This window comes from Bison bison, unplaced genomic scaffold (assembly GCF_000754665.1).
Source record: "Bison bison bison isolate TAMUID 2011002044 unplaced genomic scaffold, Bison_UMD1.0 scf7180017864452, whole genome shotgun sequence".
NCBI classification, from domain to species: domain Eukaryota; kingdom Metazoa; phylum Chordata; class Mammalia; order Artiodactyla; family Bovidae; genus Bison; species Bison bison.
The window spans coordinates 7,265,155-7,286,457 of NW_011495014.1; the positions used below are offsets into that span (position 1 = coordinate 7,265,155).

General features: G+C 42.9%; 1 protein-coding gene across 3 annotated transcripts in view; it reads left to right on the forward strand.

Annotated features, from left to right (window-relative positions):
- Positions 1-1,968: 1,968 nt before the first annotated feature.
- The window catches only part of DPP4 (dipeptidyl-peptidase 4), an 84,984-nt gene continuing 65,649 nt past the window's right edge, over positions 1,969-21,303 (forward strand). Inside the window, exons 1-3 of one of the 3 annotated variants that reach the window (XM_010858964.1) lie at positions 2,005-2,292; positions 2,813-2,900; positions 4,895-4,927. In XM_010858964.1, the coding sequence (XP_010857266.1) occupies positions 2,287-2,292; positions 2,813-2,900; positions 4,895-4,927 (127 nt within the window). In that variant the 5' untranslated portion in view covers positions 2,005-2,286. Of the gene's footprint in view, positions 2,293-2,812; positions 2,901-4,894; positions 4,928-19,065; positions 19,822-21,303 lie in introns of those variants that run through there. The other 2 variants (XM_010858965.1, XM_010858966.1) reach the window with 2 other exon arrangements.

A 21,303-nucleotide genomic window follows, 5' to 3' on the forward strand; every position in this document is an offset into this window, starting at 1 on the left:
ATGATGGCTGCTACATTATAGCCCCTCTCGGGGATGCTCTGAAATAGAGTAGAAAGAGAAATCTTCCTAACAGCGAGAACTTGGAGTAGTACATCTGTTTTCCATTGTGCATGAAAAGAGAGATGGCCTAATATAAGATTTACACTGACTTACACGTGGTGGCTAATGTGTTGGCCAGTTGGTGTCTTAGAGACTTGGGAAGAGCAAGATGGAAAGACTAGCGACAAAGAGGTCAGGTGGGAGAAATTTAGGAACGAATCTCTTGAAGTTGACCGAGTGTGGAGATATTTGTGTTTTGTGGAATACTTTCCAGAGAACAAGATGATCTGCCCATGGATGTCAGCCAGCTTCCCTGGAGCTTGCTGAAAGGATAGTGTCATGGTCGGGGTATGGAGGTTAAGCATGTGGGCCGTTGTACAGACTTCCCTTCTTCATTGCTGAGTACACGAACCAATGAGAGCTGAGGCCAGCACTGAGCCATTCCCTGGAGTCCTTTCCAGCTCCAGTTCACAGGCTGCAACCACACTATTGATTCACCTTTCCCAGCAGCTGGAAGAGGGAGGAGGAGATGGATCTGAGAAATACTTGTAAAGGCAGAACTGAGAGGAAATGATGGCCATGTGAAAGTAGCAGGAGAATGGAGAAGAAAAACTGAGACGACTCAAGTCTTTCATTTTTGTAACTGATGAGTGAGGACACTTTTAATGTAATTGGCGAATGGGGGTACTTTTAACGAAGACAGAAATCATCAGAGGAAGGTGAGGTGAGACTGATGGAAGGGATAAAGAGTTCAGTTTGGGCCTCTGAAGGTGGGTGTGGGTAAGTGGATGTGTCATAAGCAACTAGCAGTCAGAGGGGAAAATGATTCCTGAGTTCAGAAGTGCCATTCAGACTGGAGATAAAGGATGGAAACTGAAATTTATTCATAATCATATATTAATGCCCCACAGGACTTTGCATTTCGAACTTTTTACCTCTAACTTTGGAAGAGAGACTTTGTTTTGCAGCTGAGTGAACAAGTTGAAGAGGCCTTTTAGAGAGCAGGAGTGCTTATCCACAAGAGGAAGTAAGTAGAGGGACCCTAATGCAAAGGTTCTGTTGTGTATTTCAGACTGAAAGTGCCAAGTGCACAAACCTCATCTATCTTGTCTCACTTCTCTATCTCTGAAATCTAGATGAGAGTCTGATGCTTTGTATCCATACAAGTATTTGCGGGATGGGTGAAATAAATGGGAGGATATGGGGATGAATGAGTAAAGGAAAAGGGGAATGAATGAAGGAACCTACCAGGCATCCTGGGGACCTGGAGGAAGAAGCCACACCTGCTCTTTTAATTTTTTTTTCCAAATGTTCTTTGGAAGACTGAAAGATAAAAGGCCGTATGGAGCGGCAGTTAAGAACATGTACTCTGAATTCAGGCTCCACGACTTCCTAGCTGCCTTTACTTGGACAGCTGACTTAACCTTCTTCTTCCTCCCTGTAAAATAAACACAAAAATGCTTAGAGTAGCTCCTGGGAAAAAGTAAGTTGCACATAAGTGTTAGAGTTATTATTTCTGGCATCATGATGAGAAGGTAAGCCTGAAAGACAAACCAGAAACCCCCTGCGGAGAATGAATCCGGACACTTAGCCTCTAAGTGCCATCCACAAGCGAACAATCGCTTTTTCTCTCTCTGCCTTCCAGGAGCTATAAATACCCTAGAAATCCCCACCATACCATTCACTGGCAAAGGACAGAGATCTGGATTTTAGTTTCAGCTGCCAGCAATGAACTCTCTCAGTCTGCAGAGCCCTATACCCTCTCTGGGCTAAGTGCCCTCACTTGCCCACTCGAGGTTGCGGGAATTGAGCGCAGAGGTCCCTTTCAGTGAGGGCGGGCCATGCTCTCCCGCCGACCTGCAGCCTCCGTGTTCCACGTCGGACGCCTGCCGGGCGCCGGCTCGCCGCAGCTCGGGCTGTCACACCCTCCAGCGCGTTCCCGGGACCTCGCACCCTGCGCGTCCGGCGGCCACCCAGTGCCCCGCGCGCCCATAGGGAGGTGCCTCTCGGGCGCCCCCCGGCCCGGACGCTAGTTCTCCGGGCCGGCGCGCCTTCTCCCGCAGCCTGCCTGCAGCCCTTTATACCCTGCCAACCCGGCGCTCACTAATGTTTAACTCGGGGCTGAAACTTGGAAGCGCCTTGTGACTACGTGCCCGGAGCTCCGAAGCTGCACGCGCGTCCGGGCGGCTCGCCAGACTTCTGACTGCGCTCCGGCTCCGAAACTTCAGTTTCGAAGAGACGCAGACCATGAAGGTGAGTGATTAAAGGGCCCCCCCCACCCCGCCAAGAGCCCCAGGGGTGAGTTGTAGATGCCTCTTCACTAAAGTCTCGCCAGATTTCCCCCCACCCAAAGCTCGCAGATCGAAACCAGGGGCTCTCATTAGGCGGAAGCTCCAGAGCCACCCTCTGACAGGTGAAGGGACGCCCCAAGGCTCCTGGCTCGCTCTAGAACCCGCGGGGCTAAGAACCCAGGAACCGAGCCTTGGAGGACCTGGAGAGCCACGGGCAAAACGCGCACCAGAACCCTTACTTGGCTTCTGAGGTGCGTTTAAACGCAAACATTAAATTGCCCGGAGGCCAGAAGTTCAAGGGAAAGCTCTCTTGCAACCTCCGACTCGCGAGCTCCAAACCCTCCCAGCCCCCTGTGCCCCTCTCCCAGTGCGTGCGCGACGGCAAACTCCGCTGCCTTCTGGGCAGCCGGGGCCCCGACCCTCTTACCCAGACTGGGGCCAGATGGCTGGCTCTAACTGGACCTGACCTGCCCGGCTTGCAGACACCATGGAAGGTGCTCCTGGGATTGCTGGCGATCGCTGCGCTCGTCACCGTCATCACTGTGCCCGTGGTTCTGCTGACCAAAGGCAGTAAGTTTAAAACATTTGAAAAAGATAAGACGGTTGGAGACCGGGATCAGGTTCTATTTTAACATTCCAAGGAGACCTAGGAATTTTGCTGGGGACTGGGTGGGACCAGTGTGCCAGGTCGTGGAGCTCAGGCTTCGCTGGCGTGATCGCTGCTTCTAGCGTAGCCGCTAGATTCGCTTCGTTGGTCTCCTGTGTTTAGGCTGCGAGAGACCTGCACCTGCCACGTTTTACATATGGCAAAAACATACTTCCTGAAAATAAGGGGAAATTTTGAGATCTCTTTTTATCAAATTTAAATTTAGTACCTTTTTAATCTCCGTTTTTTTTTTTTTTTTCTTAAAAAGAACTTTCATGATTGTGATCTTCAAAGGAAAAGAGACAGTGTTTAAAGATCCCAACAAGCTGTAAGGATGCCATGAAGGGAGGGAAAAAATTAAGAAAAAAACCCCAAATACAGTTTTGAGAAAAGAAAGTCCATAGGGAACCCAGGTGGTTTTCCATAAAGCTGATGGAAAATATCACTGTGTCCATGGTGAAATTCAGGTGGTTTTCCATAGAGCTGATGGAAACTATCACCATGTCCATGGCGATATTCAGAGGAGGTGGGATCAGTTGTCTTTAGTGGAGTCTTTCATTTAAATCCACCTTGGTTTCTTTTAGCTGGCTTCACTGTTTCAGTTTAGTCCTAGTTTTTAATATAAAACATCCATATAATGAAATGCACAGTATTGGATGCAAACAAGTGAGAAAAACTAGTTTGGGTCTCCTCTGGCCCTGCTGCTGCCTCTGCTGCTAAGTCGCTTCTGTCGTGTCCAACTGTGTGCAACCCCATAGACGGCAGCCCACCAGGCTCCCCCGTCCCTGGGATTCTCCAGGCAAGAACACTGTAGTGGGTTGCCATTTCCTTCCCCTCTGGCCCTACTTCCTTTTAAATAGTTCTTTCATTTAAATATTCACATTCTAGTCAGCTAACTGAAGTGCCTTCTCTGATGGTCTAGTCAACCAGGAAATGTGTAGACAGTGCTTATATACTGGGAGGTCTTATCTAAATTTCAAAGTGACAGTTCAGAATTAGTTTGTAGAACCATCAAAAACCATGTTTGGCCAGCAATTTCAGGGCCAGGGCAAAGGTGCCAAAGGTTAAATAACTGAGTCTGTTGACCTATTGATAATAACTTTTAGTAACTTAAAAAACCCATGGCTACCACCATTTTAGGCTATTAAATGGTGGGCATCTGTCCACTTTCTCAACTCTTTGTTACAAGCTGTTAAAATATAACTGCTTTCATAAAGTGGTACTTTGTATATTTAAACAACCACACACACACAAAGCCTTCCTGTGGGGAAAGGATGGGTCACCCATACAATCAGTAAATATTCACATGACCTACATTATGTTCCAGGAACTGTGCAGGTCGCTGCAAATCCAAAGATTAAATTTTATAAATATAAAGACCTCCAACTTCAGGAAGTTTACAAGCTAGTGGGAAGCAGATATGCAAACAAATCAAAGTAACCTGGATAGTCTGTTCATCTCTAACATATTGTGAGGCACCCAGGCCTCCTTGGCAGAATGGATGAAACTATAATTATCAGAGCTTCCCTTCAAGAAAGTTGAAAGGAACAGCAAACTTTGATAATAAGTCACTTGAGATGGCAGTGGAATGAGTTAGGGGCCTGAGTCATGCAGCTGACTTCTGTGGGGTTTGTTTAAGTTAACTACAGAGATTTTGTTTTGCTGGAAGGAGTATACAGACTGGGGAGGGACTGTCTCACCATTTCCCTTAAACCATACCTAGTCTCTTCTCCAAATGAAATTTGAACAAAGATTTCAAAGACATTCTCTTGAAGGGGACTTCCAGAGAGGTTCACGTGTCTCCACCTAACTTTTATTATGATGCAGTGAGGAAGTTTAGAGAGGCTTGAGCAAAATTCTCAGAGTGTTAGGAAGATCGCTTCTGGGAAAGATGTCTCACAAGATGTTTCTTTTGTAGGGAGGCCTGAAGGGTTAATATCAATTCCTGGAGGTAAGTTTTCAAGAAAATTTAGAATGACTTGTGAGTCATCTTAGAGACACAATATCACCTCCTCTATCTGGGATCCTATGAGGACTCTTAGCAAGAAAGAAGAGTGAGCGGCAGGACTTAAACCTGTGAATGATGGAAAATTTTAGTGTGCCTGCAATGTGGAGCAGGACAGTGGGAAGGTGGACGGACATGGGACAAGGCTGGAGGGGAAGAAAAGGAAGTGACCAGGAGATTGATGATGCAGAGTAGAATTTGGAGGCTATAGGGATACTCAGAAATGTGTATGATTAGACTTTGATAATTGGAAACATAGGGAGGAAGGGGATAGGGTGGCTGAGAACTCCTCTTAAACTACTGGTGGAGATGTGGTTTCATTGTGTGCTTTATTTACACTTAGACAATCAAATTACTTTTCTCTTGTATTTCTTAATTGGCATGTATGTATATTTGAGGAGAAAAAGGAAATTATCTTGTTTCAACTCCTCCATTATCATAAGGAACAAAGATAAAAGCTCAGCTTTTTTGCCAAGCCACCAATACCATTTCTGAACCACAATAAGGGATAACCTTTTTACAAAGGATCCAGACACGTCACCCAAGAAGCATCCCTTGATATTGTCCATCAAGGTTTTAAAGTCAAAACCAGAAAGGAAGAGAAGAAGTGAGATGGGAGAAAGGAAATATAAATGAAAAGGAAAGGAAGTGGGGGGAAAAAAAGAAAGAAGGAAAGAGGAAAGGAAGAAAGATTTTGATAGAACAACAAAATAAAGTTTTGGATTACGTGCAAAGCAAAGTATTAAAAAGCCAAGAGAAAAAGGAAGAAGAAATGAGCAAACTCAAGTTCATCCCCCAGAGAGGTTGGTTTAAAAGGTTAAGTGTTTCCATATGAAGAGCTGACTTAGGCAGAACTCTGGACACACTTGGAGCAGAGAGAGAGATGGAGACAGAGAAAGACGAAGGTGTGAGCTTAATACTGTTCACAGTACTTTTTTAGAATAAAAGCTTCTTGAGGTCAGGAGTTATGCATTTCACCAGGTAATATCAAAAGTTTACCTCCTTCTGTATATATACTAACAGATTGAATTTTGTTTTTAATTCCTCAAATATCCTAAGAGAGAAGGATATTGCATATTTAGACATCGTTTTTCAGAGAATCAGCAATAAAATGTATAAAAATAATTTACTCATAGTGGAATTGAAATCTTCATGGCTTAGAGGCAATAAAACTTTCTCACTCAGTATTTGCAATCCCTTTAATTCCCTCTCTATGATATATTATAGGCTGAGTTTTTAAAATAGTTGTCAAATTGTTTTGAGTTTTGTTATTTGTCAGATAGTTTTCTTACTGGGTTTTGTTATGGGATAGAGACATATCGGTTCTTCTTGTATTCTTTCCACTGCTGTAGCAGTAAATTTCCTCAGTATCTTCTTTCAGTGCATAGGAAATTTGACTGCTCTGCCATCCACCAGTAATAAAAGAAAACCCAAATGTGAAGGAGGAGACAGGAATAATCAGAGAAAAAAAAAGATAACATCTATGAAGTTTGCCTGAGGAAGTCCAGGATCTATTCCAGATTTTAAAACACAGAAGCAAGTCTGAATGAAAGCTTTGTATATTTCAGAGGACGAATTCTAAACAAAGAGCCCTGTAAAAGCTCTAGCTGACTCCAAGCTCACTCAGTTATCAAGCTTTGTAGAGTGTTCCTGAGGTCAGTGAGTTGGCCTTTTTCAGGCCAGCTATTTTGGCTTTTGGTTCCCTAGCTATAGGATGTGCCTTAAATTTCTCTATCTTACACATCTTGCCTCTCATCTTAAAAGAGGTCAGAAAAAGGGAAGGCTATTTGCCTAACCAACAGTCAGAGAAAAGTGACATCAAGAGACTGACTAGAGCTAGATCAGTGTGCTTGAAATTTTAAGACTTAAACTGCTGAACCTAGGAAATGTGACAGTAAGTACATGCAGGACCACCTTCCTTGTGGAAGAGAAGGTGCAAAGATGTAATAACCAACACAGATTCACTCTGTGCCAGGTTCTGGGCAGGGGTGTTCAATACACCTCTCATTTGATCCTTACAACAACCCTTTGACAGAGGTTATTATTTCCAGTTTTACAGAAGATTTAGAGAAATCTTGAGAGGGCACTTTAGTTATTTATTACTGCATAATGAATTGTCTCTAAACTTAAAACAAATATTTGTTATCTCACAGTCTCTGTGGGTCAGGAATTTGTCAAAGGCTTAGCTGGGTGATTCTGGCTCAAGGTCTCTCATGCGGTTACAGTCAACACATCATCTGAAGGCTTAACTGGGGCTGGGTAATCCGCATCCAAGCTCTCTTATGTGGCTGTTACCCAGAGGCCTCAGTTCCCTGCCAAACAATGGGCCTTTCCAAGCAGCTGTCTCCCCTTAGAGTGAAGGATCTAAGAGAACAACCAAGTAGGGAACCTCAGAGTCTTTTTGACCTAGCCTCAGAGGTTCTGTGCCACCACTTCTGCTGTGGTCTATTGGTCATACACACCAACCCTGACACAAAGTGAGAAGGCATTGCACAGGCTGTGAATATTGGGGTGGGGCTCAGTGGGGCCATTTTGGAGGTGGGCTACCAAAGAGATTAAGGAACTCGCTCAAAGTTCCACAGAGCTGGGATTCATGCTCAGACACCACGCTTCTACAGTTGGTACTTTGTGATTAAATATAAAATTAATGTGGCCATATCAGCATTAATGTGACCGCTTCGTCTCTATATGACTGTATTTCATTTCATGACTGCTCATCCCTGAATGCTAAGTGTTCTGGGGGAAAGTAATTGCCGCTGCTGCCTCTGTTCCTACACAAATCTGTAGAGAAGCAATGGCTCCCAGTCCAGAACTGCATGCCTACTCTTTTTTTTTTTTTTGACTGTGCTGACTGTACTGGCTCTCCCTTGTGGCCCTTGGTCTCTTCATTGTGGTACACAGTCTTCTCTAGTTGAAGAAAGCAGGCTTAGTTGCCCTGCAGCACGTGGGAATCTTAGTTCCTGGACCAGGGATTGAACAGGCATCTCCTGAACTGCACAGCAGATTCTTTATCACCAGAGAATTCTTTGTCACCTCTCTTCTGACTGGTCTTATAGGTGTTTTCAGTGGCGATAGTTGGTCCAGGTTTAGTCCTTGGACAGGATTACACATGCTTCTAATGCATGTTATATCATTTCATTTGATCCTCACAAAACAATCCAGGTCAGAGAAGGTATTCATTTCCTGACTTGGTACAAGGAATAAAACTGAGGCATAGAAGTTTAGTGCTTTGGGAGGAAGTACTAATACTTGGGAATTCAGATCCTGTGACTTCTAGCCTTCCCTAAGTCTGCTGATTTCCATGTATGCTCAGTCACTTCAACCGTGTCCCATTCTTGGCGACCCCATGGACTGTGGCCCGCAAGGCTTCTCTGTCCATGGGGTTTCCCAGGCAAGAATACTGGAGTGGGTTGCCATTTCCTCCTCCAGAAGATCTTTTTGAGCCAGGGATCAAACCCCTGTCTCCTGTGTCTCCTGCTTTGGCAGGCAATTCTTTACCACTGAGCCAGCTGGGAAGCCACTGATTTCCATGAATACTGTTTTAAAGAATTACTTTGGTGGCAACTTTTGTAACTTAATGACTTATCATCGCTTTATGGCTTTCATTACTGTAAACCAATTATCTTGTAAATATTTTTACCTTTAGTCTTCAGAGGTCCCTTGTGACCTCCCAAAGAGGGTGTGTCTCTCAATCTGAGAGCAAACTGAAACTACAAAATCAGCACTTCTGAGTTAGCTGTTTTATTTTTGCCAAGTACTATACTTGCGGTTGTGTACTGCACTTCAAAGTCACAACTTCCTAGGAAATCTTTTCAAACTTAATGATAAACCATTTGCTTTAGCTAACTGTCTGCATTAATAAGCACAAGCGATCAAGAACACAGAGGGACACAGGAAGGAGTTTCTCTGTTTCAAGCATGAATGTGGCCTGATCTTGTTTGTATTTCTAAAATGTCTTTGACTCTGGCCTAGATCATGGTGCAGGGTAGGGAGTGATTTATCCCGGTGAGAGATGATGATTACTTGGACAGGATGGTATCAGTGGAAGGAGAAGACATAAGGATGACTCCCTGAACAATTGACTGGCTGTTCCAGGCCCAATGGAGAACTTTCTTTTGCCCTCATGGTTCTATGCTTGCCACAAGAGCTAATCTGCCGTGGTTCCCCTAACTCTCTCATCCTACTTGGATACATTTCCACTTTCCAAGACAGGGCTCTGAGGGCCTTCTACATTACGCACCCAGCCTGTCAACATAAGGTCATTCTTTAATCCAGCAAATATTTATTGAGTATTTTCTACATCAGGCACTTTGTTGATCACTGGAGATATAAAAATAATAGACATGGCCCTTGCCCTCAAATAATTCACAATATTAAAAGAAGCATAAACATTAACTATAATAAAAAGCCCTAAGCAGCCTTCTAGTAAATGATCAAAGTGCTGTGGAAGGTCTACAGAGAACATGATAAATGCTGCCCAGGAAAGTTCATATGGAAACCAACCAAGCATAAAGAGTTAATAATTATTGAGCCTGGATATAATCCTTCCAACCTTGGGGCCATGAGAGTAAACTGGCTCCCAGGATTGCAGTTCACCTGTGTGTTTAGCTCTCAAAAATGTAAAACCCCTCCCCTCATCCTGATTCTGTATGAAAGTTGTGTCAGATAGAATACTTTTGGCTGCAAGTAACAAAATATCTGCCCCAAAGTTATTTAAACTATGCTGCTGCTGCTTCGTCGCTTCAGTCGTGTCCGACTCTGTGCGACCCCATAGACGGCAGCCCGCCAGGCTCCCCGTCCCTGGGATTCTCCAGGCAAGAACACTGGAGTGGGTTGCCATTTCCTTCTCCAATGCATGAAAGTGAAAAGTGAAAGTGAAGTCGCTCAGTCGTGTCCGACTCTTAGCGACCCCATGGACTGCAGCCCACCAGGCTCCTCCGTCCATGGGATTTTCCAGGCAAGAGTACTGGAGTGGGGTGCCATTGCCTTCTCCAATTTAAACTGTACAGTCTTACTATTTCATTATTATTTCACAGGTGGTGCAGGTGGTAAAGAATCTGTCTGCCAATGCAAGAGACAAAAGAGATGCAGGTTCAGTCCCTAGGTTGGGAAGATCCCCTGCAGGAGAGCATGGCAATCTCCTCCAGTACTCTTGTCTGGAGAATCCTTATGGACAGAGGAGCCTGGCGAGCTAGAGTCCATGGGGTCACAAAGAGTCGGATATCACTGAGTGACTGAACACAGACATTGCCTTATTGCTACTGTCTTCTGTAACTGGAGGTGCAGAAGGAGGACAGTTCTAGAGTTGCACTGGTCCTCCCAACCTCTTCAAGAGCTTGAGGTCGCTTTCAGCTCTGCTGTTCTCATACTGCTGACTTTCATTCTCAAGCTTATCCTCTCAGGTCGAGCTGCAGCAACATATCATTTGCTCACACAGCCATTTCACAAGGCAGAGAGATTGCTGTTCCTCATTCACAATCTCTGTATCAAGGAGGAAAACTATTTCCAGAAGTCCCCTGGCCCAAGGCAGACTTTCCCGCATGTCTCCTTGGCCAGATTTGTGTCACTTGTCTATTCTAAACTGATCTCTGGCAGGGGAAATGGATTGACATGCTTGGACTAGATAAATCAAGACTCATCTTTTAGCACCAGGAAGAAGCTCTTTCCTTAGCCCTTGGAAGGGGAAAGGGAATTACTTAAGTTGAACTGGAGATTCTAAAAGAAAGAAAGGGGAGGTCTATGTGGGCATATCAGATATTCTATGATTTCTCATTTTTAATTACATTGGAAAATTTTAATTTGCTAACAAAAGAAAATAGATGTCAAGCTAGCTCTGATCTCTAAAGAATCTGATCATATAACTCTCTCCTTCTCTTCTCTCTTTTTTTTCCTAACCAAATGAATTTATCGTAAAACAGGGTGTTTTGATGCTGCCTTTTTTTGGTCCTGAAGGAATTTTGAGCCCAGCACTTGCTTTCTCTTGGCATCCAAAATGATTAAGAATATGAAAGAATTGAGTTTGTAACATTTAAGATACAAATCAGAAAATGGAGTGGATCAGAAATATCTGAGGGCAATTACTCCCAAGTTTCTCATAAAAAGCACAGATAAACTGTTATATTTTATCCAGTTCATAAAGGGTATTTTTGTTGTTGTTTTAGTCACTCAGTCATGTCTGACTCTTCTGCAACCCCATGGACTGTAGCCCACCAGGTTCCTCTGTCCATGGAATTTCCAGGCAAGAATACTGGAGTAGGTTGCCATTTCCTTCTCCAGGGGATCCTCCTGATCCAGGAACCCAAGTCTCCTACATTGGCAGGTGGATTTTTTTACCAATGAGCCACCTGGGAAAAACAACAAAAGGCATTATTTACCTACTATTTGCTCCTGTATCTCCACACTCCCATTAAAATGTAAGCTTCATGAGGGCAGGAATTGTTCGTGTTTTGTCCACTCCAGTCTCTAGTGCTCAGAACCTTGGACACGTTCTACTTGGACATGAGGACATTGGACACGTTCCTACTGCTGCTGTAACAGGTTACCGTGCATTGAGGAGCTTATGGCAACAACAGCAAAAATATTCTTTTCACAGTTATGAAGCCCCAAGGTCCAAAATCAAGGTGTCATCAGGGCTGTACTCTCTCTGAAGGTTCTGGGGAAGGAGACCTTCCTTGCCTCTTCCAGTTGCTGATGGTTACCAGCCATCCTTGATGCTCCTTGACTTGTAGCTCTATGACTCCGATTTTCCCTTTCATTGTTACATGGCCTTCTTCCCTCTCTTTCTGCATGATCCTCTTCATTTTCCAAGTCAGCAAAAGCCTGTCTTATAAGGACACCAGTCAGTATGACCAGGCCAGTGTGACTTCATTTTTTATATTTGTATTTTAGATTGGAGTATCGCTGATTAACAATGTTGATGGTTTCAGGTGCACAGCAAAGCGACTCAGCCATCCGTCTGTGTGTATGCACTCTCCCCCAGGCTCCTCTCCCACCCAGGCTGCCATGTAACTTTGAGCACAGTTCCCTGTGCTCTACGGTAGGCAGTATGACATCATTCAACTTAACTAATTACATCTACTAAACTCCTATTTCCAAATAAAGTCAACTTTCTGAGGTTTTCGTGGACATAAAGATTTTGGGGGGTCTACTCAACGCAGTGGTGCTGGTGGTGGTAAGTCTATTCAGTCATGTCTGACTCTGTGCATCCCTGTGAACCATAGCCTACCAGCCTCTTCTGTTGCTGTGCCCACTTCCAGGTGATCTTCCCTACCCAGGGATTGAACCCACATCTCTTATGTCTCCTGCACTGGGAGGTGGGTTCTTTACCACTAGCACCACCAGGAAAGCCCACTCAGCCCAGTACAGCTTGATAAATATTTGGTGAGATAAAGAAATTATCTTAGAGCTCATGTAAAAACATATTTTTGATGAACATTTTTAAATGTTACTTTAATTCTTATTAAAATTCTTTCATAAATATGGGGCCAAGTCATCCACCACTAGATCATGCTTACCTATTCATACAATACAGTGCTAGCAGCTTTTCAATAAAATAAATTCAGCCTTTCAGCTTACTTACAGTCTACTTAAGATGTGACTGTTCAGATTAAATTTTTAACTAACCATAGAAAATTACTTGATTAACTGGCAAACAATTTGGTATAGGTAATAAACACCAAAGAAGATGACGGGGTAGCAAAGTGTGATGGATGGAGCAAAGGGTAATTCCAGAGCATGAAGAGGGATCATGAAAAACTGAAGACCACAGATGTGGATTGTTTATTTCAGAAATTTGCTAAGTTCAAGAGAAGAAATAAGGAAATGGCTACAGGATGCAGCAAGGTCAGTGTTTGTTTGACATGGGTGTACCCTGTGCATGCTAACAGAGAGCTGCTGCTCAGTCATGTCCAAGTCTCTGCAACCCCATGCACTGCAGCCCACCAGGCTCCTCTGTCCACAGGATTCTCCAGGCAAGAATACTGGAGTGGGTTGCCGTTTCCTTCTCCAGAGGATCTTCCTTGACCCAGGGATCGAACCCACATCTCCTGTGTTGGCAGATGGATTCTTTACCACTAGCAACCACCTGGGAAGTCCAGGACAGAAGTAAGCAATGAAAAGGAAGTGAAGATGATGTGGGAGAAGAGATGAAAAACCTCAGAGCCTCTAAGAAGTCAAGAGGAACCAGGATCTGAGCCCGAGGCAGGCCCATTTCTGACTCCAAGTGCCAAGGAAAGGGTTAAAAAAATGGCAGGACGGACAGCCAGAAGTGGAAAGCCCAGGAAAAAGCAAGCCCCTATGGTGGCTTTTGCTCTAAAGGAGGAATCATTGAATCTTTTCACTGGAAAACTTCATACTCTTTTGAACATGTGTACTGCAGGGCCTGAGTTATTCAAGATTTGTTATATTTAAAATCTAGGAAACAAGGGGAAAAGGCAGGAAGAAAAGAAACCAGTTATAAAGCTTGCATGACTACTTTTCATGAGTGTAGGGAAAAGATGAGAGTTATGAGTTGGAAGAGAAGATGGTGCTACAACTTTCTTTCCAGAAGTCATAGAGTTGCCATCCTTAATAACACTCCAGGGAGAAAATTTTAGGGTATACAGAAAGAATCAGTGCCCCTTTGACTTCAAAGCACTAGAAAAAATTATATTCTAATGTAATCTATCTACTGTCCCAGGTTCAAATGATACTACCAAGCTGCCTGTTTAGATTATTTGCAAGCATTTCATCTAGACACTTCTATAAAGTCTAATGCATCTATGCTAACTCACAGAAACTTCCAGCAAGCATTTACCATGTACCTCACCCTGCTGAACACTTAGGTTGTTTACAATGGTGGTTATGACCACAGGCTTCAGAACTCTATTGCCTAGGGCTTACTAGTCATGGGACTTGGGTCTGGTTTCTATCTACACCTCAGTTTCCTTTCCTGTAAAATGGGGATGAAAATAAGTTAATAAGTGTGTGGTGCTAGAATAGCACACGGAAGGTCTCTGTGAGCCTTTGTAATGATTATTGTTTATATCTCTGGTGGCTGAGATGGTAGAGAATCTGCCTGCAATGCAGGGGACCTGGGTTTGATCCCTGGCTTGGAAAGATCCCCTGGAGAAGGGAACTGCTACCCACTCCAGTATTCTCACCTGGAGAATTCCATGGACAGAGAAGTCTGGCAGGCTACACTCCATGGGGTTGCAAAGAGTTGGACACAACTGAGTAACTAACACTTTCACTTTTCCCTCTGTATATATTTTTAACATTACAAAATTTTAACAGTCCCAGAGGCATGTACTATAATAATACTTGTCTCACACTCTTGAAAGTTTTGCTGGGTGAATGCCGGAAAGGGCAATGTCTGTGGTAGTTTTGTTTTCCAGTGATCATTTTCTTCATCTCTTGGAAGACAAACAGGTGTCACAGAGAGTAGTCTTGCTGATTATACCTATAAATCCTTCTGGAGAGTTCTTCAGTGACAAAGTATTAGAGCTTTCAGCTTCCCCAGATGAGATGTTCTCTAATCAGTTTTCTCTCCAAACTAATCATTTTTAGCTTTGATGTCTCACTACAGCTACTGACTATTTTTCAAGAGAAACCAGCCCTTTGCTAAAATAGTAGCTTGTTCCACAGGCCTCTGGGTCATTTATTTATACGGTTAAGATGTTTCTAACTTTCAACTGTTTCTCATCACCTTAGATTACACTGATTAAAGTCAGTCAACATAGTGAGGAATAAAAGCCTTGTCAATATTAATTTTGGCCACTATTATCCAGTTTCTTTATTCTCAGAAGAGTCCTAGCAAAGGGTGAGGGAGTGACTATAATCAGAATTTTTTTTAAAATAGGACAATTTGCATTTCAGAAAGGAATAAAGCCATCCTGAGGTCCTGTTTATGCTGGCTTCCTGTGTGTGCAGAGCCTCCTGGCTCTTCACTGGGGAGAAGGCAGGGTGAACTGGATTTAGTTCAGGCAGTGTCTTCAGCCTTGCATGTCTTCACCAGTGGCTATAGATATTTCCATCTTGAGCTGAAATTTGAGACATGAATATTCTGCCAATTTCACTTCTCTGCCATATATATTGAAGTCTTATGTTGATAGTTGTGTTGTTTCAAGACAATTAGAATTTCAATATCAGCTTCTGTATTTCTAACTGATCTTGGCAGCATTTTTTTTTTTTTTTTTTTTTTTCAGAATGGTTGCTGACCATTCCGAGGAATGTCCAGATAGGGTCATCAAGCCATAGCCAGGGCTGACTGCCTATTTTTGCAAGTTAAGTTTTATTTGGAATACAGCCACATCCATTCATTTACCTGTGGTCCGTGGCTGTTTTCAGGCTGCAATGGCCAACCTGAGAGGTTGCAAAGCCTAAAATATTTAGCATCTGGCCTTATAAGAAAGGAGCTTCCCTGGTAACTCAGTCAGTAAAGAATTTGCCTGCACCACAGGAGATCTGGGTTTGATCCTCGGGTCAGGAAGATCCCTTGGAGAAGGAAATGGCAACCCACTCCAGTATTCTTGCCTGGAAAATCCCGTGGACAGAGGAGTCTGGCAGGCTACAGATCACGTGGTTGCAAGAGTCAGACATGACTTAGAGACTAAACCATCACCTATAAGAAAAAGTTTGCCAACCTCAGATCTAGATGTTGTAACCCTGTAGCCAAAAGAGACTTTCCATATTACAGGTAAGATGTGTAAATCTTCACAGAGATATGACAAATATAGAAATCACAGTAGATGTTTAGCAGAGAAATTTGATATAAAAATTGGTTATACAAATTAGAGCAACAACAACAAATATTTCTGAGGTAAGTGAGAGACAGGAGCTGTAGGAAGGAGGTACCTCTAGGGCTTAGGAAAAAATGGAGAAGAGGAACACAAAAGGTCTGGATTCTGAGCTGCAAGGCGTGTGAGGCGTGTGACTGCTTCTGACACTCCCAAGAGGCAGGATGCAGCAGGTTCAGGTATAAGAAGAGAAGCGTGAGCCAGCACGGGCACTCCTTTTGGGGGCACATGCTGACGGAATGGGCAAGACAGAGGAAGACCCCCTGCTCTTCTGGTCACTCCACTCCTTCTCTGTGTTTCCGTAATGGCAGGACCCAACAGGAAGCCTGAGGATGAAGGGGCCTGGGAAGCGTAGCTGTAGACTCCCTGCTCAGCATTACTGAGCAAAGAATAGAAGTGTACATTTGAGCTGAAAGACGATACGTAAATGACGGTCACAGGCATAGAGAAGTGCCATGTCCTGGTGACCGCATGGAAGGTCGGAGCCTGAGGCTCTGTTTAGACCCAGCTGCCCAGTGCACTGTTTTCCTACTGCCCAGCAGCTTGGAGTTCACAAAATTTAGAGCTGTGTTTCTGTGTCTGTGTTCTCCTGTTGATGTTGTCTGGCTTTTATCTTTTCTTTTGACAAATATTTATGAAGTGCCTACTATGGCCAGACACTGTTCTAGGCCGTGGTGAGATAATAGCAAACAAAAGGTAGCACAACACAATCAGTGTCCTCCTGGAGCTCACAGGTGACCAAGAGAGGCAGACAAGTTAAAAAATATAGTATGTCAGGTGCTATCACTGTTGAGGAAAAAATGTAAAGCCAGGAAGGGCGATACAAAGAGACTTTCTTAACGAGAAGATTGTAAACATTAGTTCAGGGAAGGAAGGTGAGGTTTAAATAAAGACCTAAAGGAGATAGGGAGCAAACTTTGGGCACATCCCAGGGGAAGAACATTGCAGGCCGAGGGTATAGCGAATTCAAAATCTCTGAGGCAGAAGTGGGCCCAGTGTGTCTGGGGAACAGCGGGGAGGCCAGAGTAGATGTAGAGAAGGGAGAGGAGAAGAGGGAGGGGGAGGAGGAGGGGAAAGAGAAGATGGAGGCCAGGGCCATGACATGGACAACCCCTCGTAAAGTTGTTTCCTTTGTTCTAAACTGTTGCTGTTCTGGAAAAAGTGCATTGTACTATTTGGTTGGCCTTTCAAAATAACCTTTGAAAATACATTGGTTACATGCCTAACAGAAGTTTGGTCATCTGACACTCTGATCTTAGAGTAAATGCAAAGGGGACACAGTCCCGGGTTCAAGGGCTCTAGCTCAATGGCAATGCATTTATCAGATGCACTTGACATCCCGGGGAAGTTTCTCTTATTGAGAAGGGAAATCTGGTGACAGTGATTATATTCCAATACCTCCTGTGTATAATAACCTTCTGTGTATAATAATCACTCCTCACAAATCCGGTAATTCCCCTAAGCTCAACATTTTCTCTCCATGTGAGAACACTGTGGATAGTATTAAACTTGTCAAAGGAGGAAGTGATGTTCGTTAGTACTGAGCAAATGATTCGATTGTGCTTATCCTGGGTGCTTTCTCAATGTGATGCTCTTGTGCTATCTTATTAGGATCATTTGGCATATGAACACAGTGAAACTTAATTAGCTTTTATTTTATATAAACACAGTGAAACTTAATTAAAAAATAAATAAATTTGCAGTCAAATTTCTAATCTCAGCAGCACTCCTAGGTACTCCCAGGGAGAGACTCTTCTTTCATCTCTCTATCTTGATTGCCTAGCACATACTTGGAAGAAGACAGTAATAGGTAGTATAACCTATGTAGAGGACTTCCTAAATTTTAAGCCCTGAGCCAAGAACTTTACATCCACTATCTCATTTCATCATGGTAGATCCCTTGAGGCTGGATAATGCTATTATTATTTTACAGATTACAAAGTTGAGGTTTTGACAGCTTCAATAATTTTCCTAAGGCTGCTGTGCAAGAATTAGGTCTGGGCTCAAATCCAAGCTCTCTGGTTTCAAAGCCACTAGGGACCCAACCCCTTATTGGTATTTGTTGACTCATTGGTGATGGGCAGCAGACCACATATGCTCCTGGTTAATAAGGGATGTGAGCTGATTTCCAGTCAATTTCTTCTTCTGCCTTCTTGATTTTTCTTTCTTTTTTCCCAATGTCAAGGCTGCTATTTTGCTAGAGCAAATTCTAAAGTAATAGTCATTTTATGTCTTTCACATCAGTATTAAATGTTAACTGATTACCATATGGAACACAAGAACTCTGTAACCAGGTATCTTTTCCCCATGTTTAACAACTTTATGAGTTTATGAGCTGTAAAGTGTGCATTTCTTTTTAGTTGCATTTCATTGGCCATTTATTTACCAAAATAATTTAGCTTTCTGAAGTAGAAATATTTATATCATAGTTTCATACAGGTCAAAGAAGTTTAGTATTAATGAGTATAAAAATGTTCAAAATATCCTATAATCATAAAATAAATATTGGCCAAAGCAAGGCTAGTCTGTGGAACTACAGCACTCTAAAATTCTTTTTTGTTCAGAAATGATTTTGATCCTATGACAAGGGCTCATTAAGATATCATATACTTTGCTGCTGCTGCTGCTAAGTCGTTTCAGTTGTATCCGACTCTCTGCAACCCCATAGACGGCAGCCCACCAGGCTCCCTGTCCCTGGGATTCTCCAGGCAAGAACACTGGAGTGGGTTGCCACTTCCTTTTCCAATGCATGAAAGTGAAAAGTGAAAGTGAAGTCGCTTAGTCATGTCTGACTCTTCGAGATCCCATGGACTGCAGCCCACCAGGTTCCTCCATCCATGGGATTTTCCAGGCAAAAGTACTGGAGTGGGGTGCCATCGCTTTCTCCATCATACACTTTAAAGAGAAATTATTCTTAGGTTGAACCATTCTAAAAGCTGCTTTTCTGCCATTTTTGATGGATAGAAATAACATTTTCATTTTGTTCAATGTAATAGTTGCTCTCAGTGAAGAGAGTACAGTAAGTTCCCTACATATGAATGAGTTCCATTCCAAGAATGCATTTGTGAGTCCAGTTTGTTCTTCAATCCAACAGAGTTAGGATTCCCAACTAACACAGTTGGTTATACGTTGTGTGTGTAATAGGTTCATATCATAATAGGTTTATAATACTTTTCATACAAATAACATGTACATAAAAAACAAACAGAAAAAATAAAAAACATTTTTAATCTTATAGCACAGTACACTGAAAAGCATAAAAGTACAGTGCAACAGCTGGCATACAGGGGCTGGCACACAGGGGCTGGCACTCGCATTCACGTCTTTGAAAGTTTGCAACTTGAACGTTCATATATAGGGTACTTACTGTATTAAAGTTAACTATTTTCTGATTTTTAATTCAAGGAGGTGTAAATCTTGGAGTTTTGGTATAATCTGATGGGTAACATATGATTAACCTCTCTGCTTGGCCAGCACAGTGCTTTGAACTGATCAAATGAACAGCATGTTCCATGCTAACCAGGAAAACCAAAGGAGCAGCCAAAGACCTTCAGGGGTGCCCTATCAGTGAGCAAGCAGACAAGGAAAGAGAAATGTGAGCATGTCCTCTGGTGTTTGACAGAATAGGTTGGCAGCGAACAGTGAACTTGCCAAAGGTCAAAACCTGAACTTGGCACTCAAGTCTCATAGAACTTGCTTATCTAGAGGTTTCGAAAGTGTCTTCCAATGAGCGCTGCTCGTCAAATGGCAAGGCAAAAAACAAGGAACATTTGTTGCTCTGCTTGTTCCAATTTTGCAGTGGTGTTTGGGGTGTGGGAAGCCAGGATAGGGAACCCTGGCACGCAGGGTAGTTGTAAAGGAACTTAGTGAAGGTACCACAAGTTGGTGGCCCAGGCCTTGCACCCATGTTTTGGGCCATAGCAAGAGCACAGCATCAGTGTTGGTATCTGAACATCAGCAGATGGATTAGAGTCATGCTTAGCAGAAGGGAGCCTGAATCCGGTGGAGATGGTGGGTTTAGAAATTCTGAGGCCTGATGAGAGGATGAGTCCCGCAATGTCTGAGGTGAGTAAGGTGGTGGGAGAGGTAAGTGCCCCGTGAAGGAGAAGCAGCCTCTTCTGAAGGGGTCAGCAGGTGACATCACAGAGGACTTTTGCCTCAGTTATTTTATTATTCCAGATTGAAGTGTGCTATAAAAGCTGGGCAAACACCCCCACTTAGATAGCACTGTATCTGATATATATTGTAGGTACTCAGTTCATTCTCTTCTTATGAAATCAAAAGTCAGTGATAGACAGGAATCCCCTGGTGGCCCAGTAGTTAAGACTTGGTACTTTCACTGCCAGGGGTTTGATCCCTGGTCAGGGAAATAAGATCCTGCAAGCCATGTGGCTCAGCCAAAAATTTTTTTTTCAATACTTAGTGATAGATGTTTTATGTTGCTATGTCTGTCTTCTTATAGATATGTAGGTCTTAGTATGTGTGGACTGCTGTTATAAAACAACCAGAGACAGGTGGCTTAAACAATAAGCATTTATTTCTTACCGTTCTGGTGGCTAGGATGCCCAAGGTCGAGGTGCCAGCAGACTTCGTGCTTAGTTTCTTGTGTCCTCACACAGCAGAAGAGGCAAGAGAGCTTTCTAGAGTCACTTTGTAATTTTTTTATTTTATTTTGGTCACAAGACACATGGGATCTTAGTTCCCCAGCCAGGGATGCTACACACGCCCACTGCATTGGAAGTGTGGGAAGTCACTTTTTAAAGGGTATTAATCCAGTTCATGAGGGCTCCACCTCATGACCTAATCACCTTCCAAGGGCTTCCCCTTCCAATACCATCGCATGGTGGTTAGGATTTCAGCATGTGAATTCTGAGAGGACACAAACATTTATTTGGTTGCATGTGTATGTGTGGTTGGTGTATAAATCGACCTATTTCTATAGATCTGTCTAAACATATTCATCAGCAGATAATATTTGGAATGTGCACATCTATAACCGCTGATACTTTGATTTGTACTAATTTGGGGATATGTTTTACATCTGTCCATTTTAGACTAATAGCTCTTGATAGCATGGTATTTATTCTCTGCAATAATATTCACTTTATAATGATTTGATATATAATAGGATGATTGGATGAATATAGGCAATTGAGGGTGTTTAGTGAACAAATCCAGATTTGTAGTTTTGTAGTCCAACATGAGTCACAAATACTATTTTCTGTAGCACAAGTCTTTATTTCTTATTTAAAAGTTAGGTTCAAGGACCAGCTTCACCCACTTGTATTTTTGCTAACAAATACAAATGTTTTACTAACCTTCAGGGAAGAAACGCAGGACTGAATTGAAAAAGACAATAGTTAAAAAAAAAATCTTTACTTAACAAACTAAGCTTAAGCAAAATCAATAAAATAATAAAATGAAGTGTAGCAAGTTTATCTGCCAAAACTGAAGGTTTTATAAGCAGAAAAAAGATTATGTTATGAGATCAAATCCAAAGAAATAAAATCTTAAAAACATTTTTTGAAGTGACATTTCCTGTAAGAG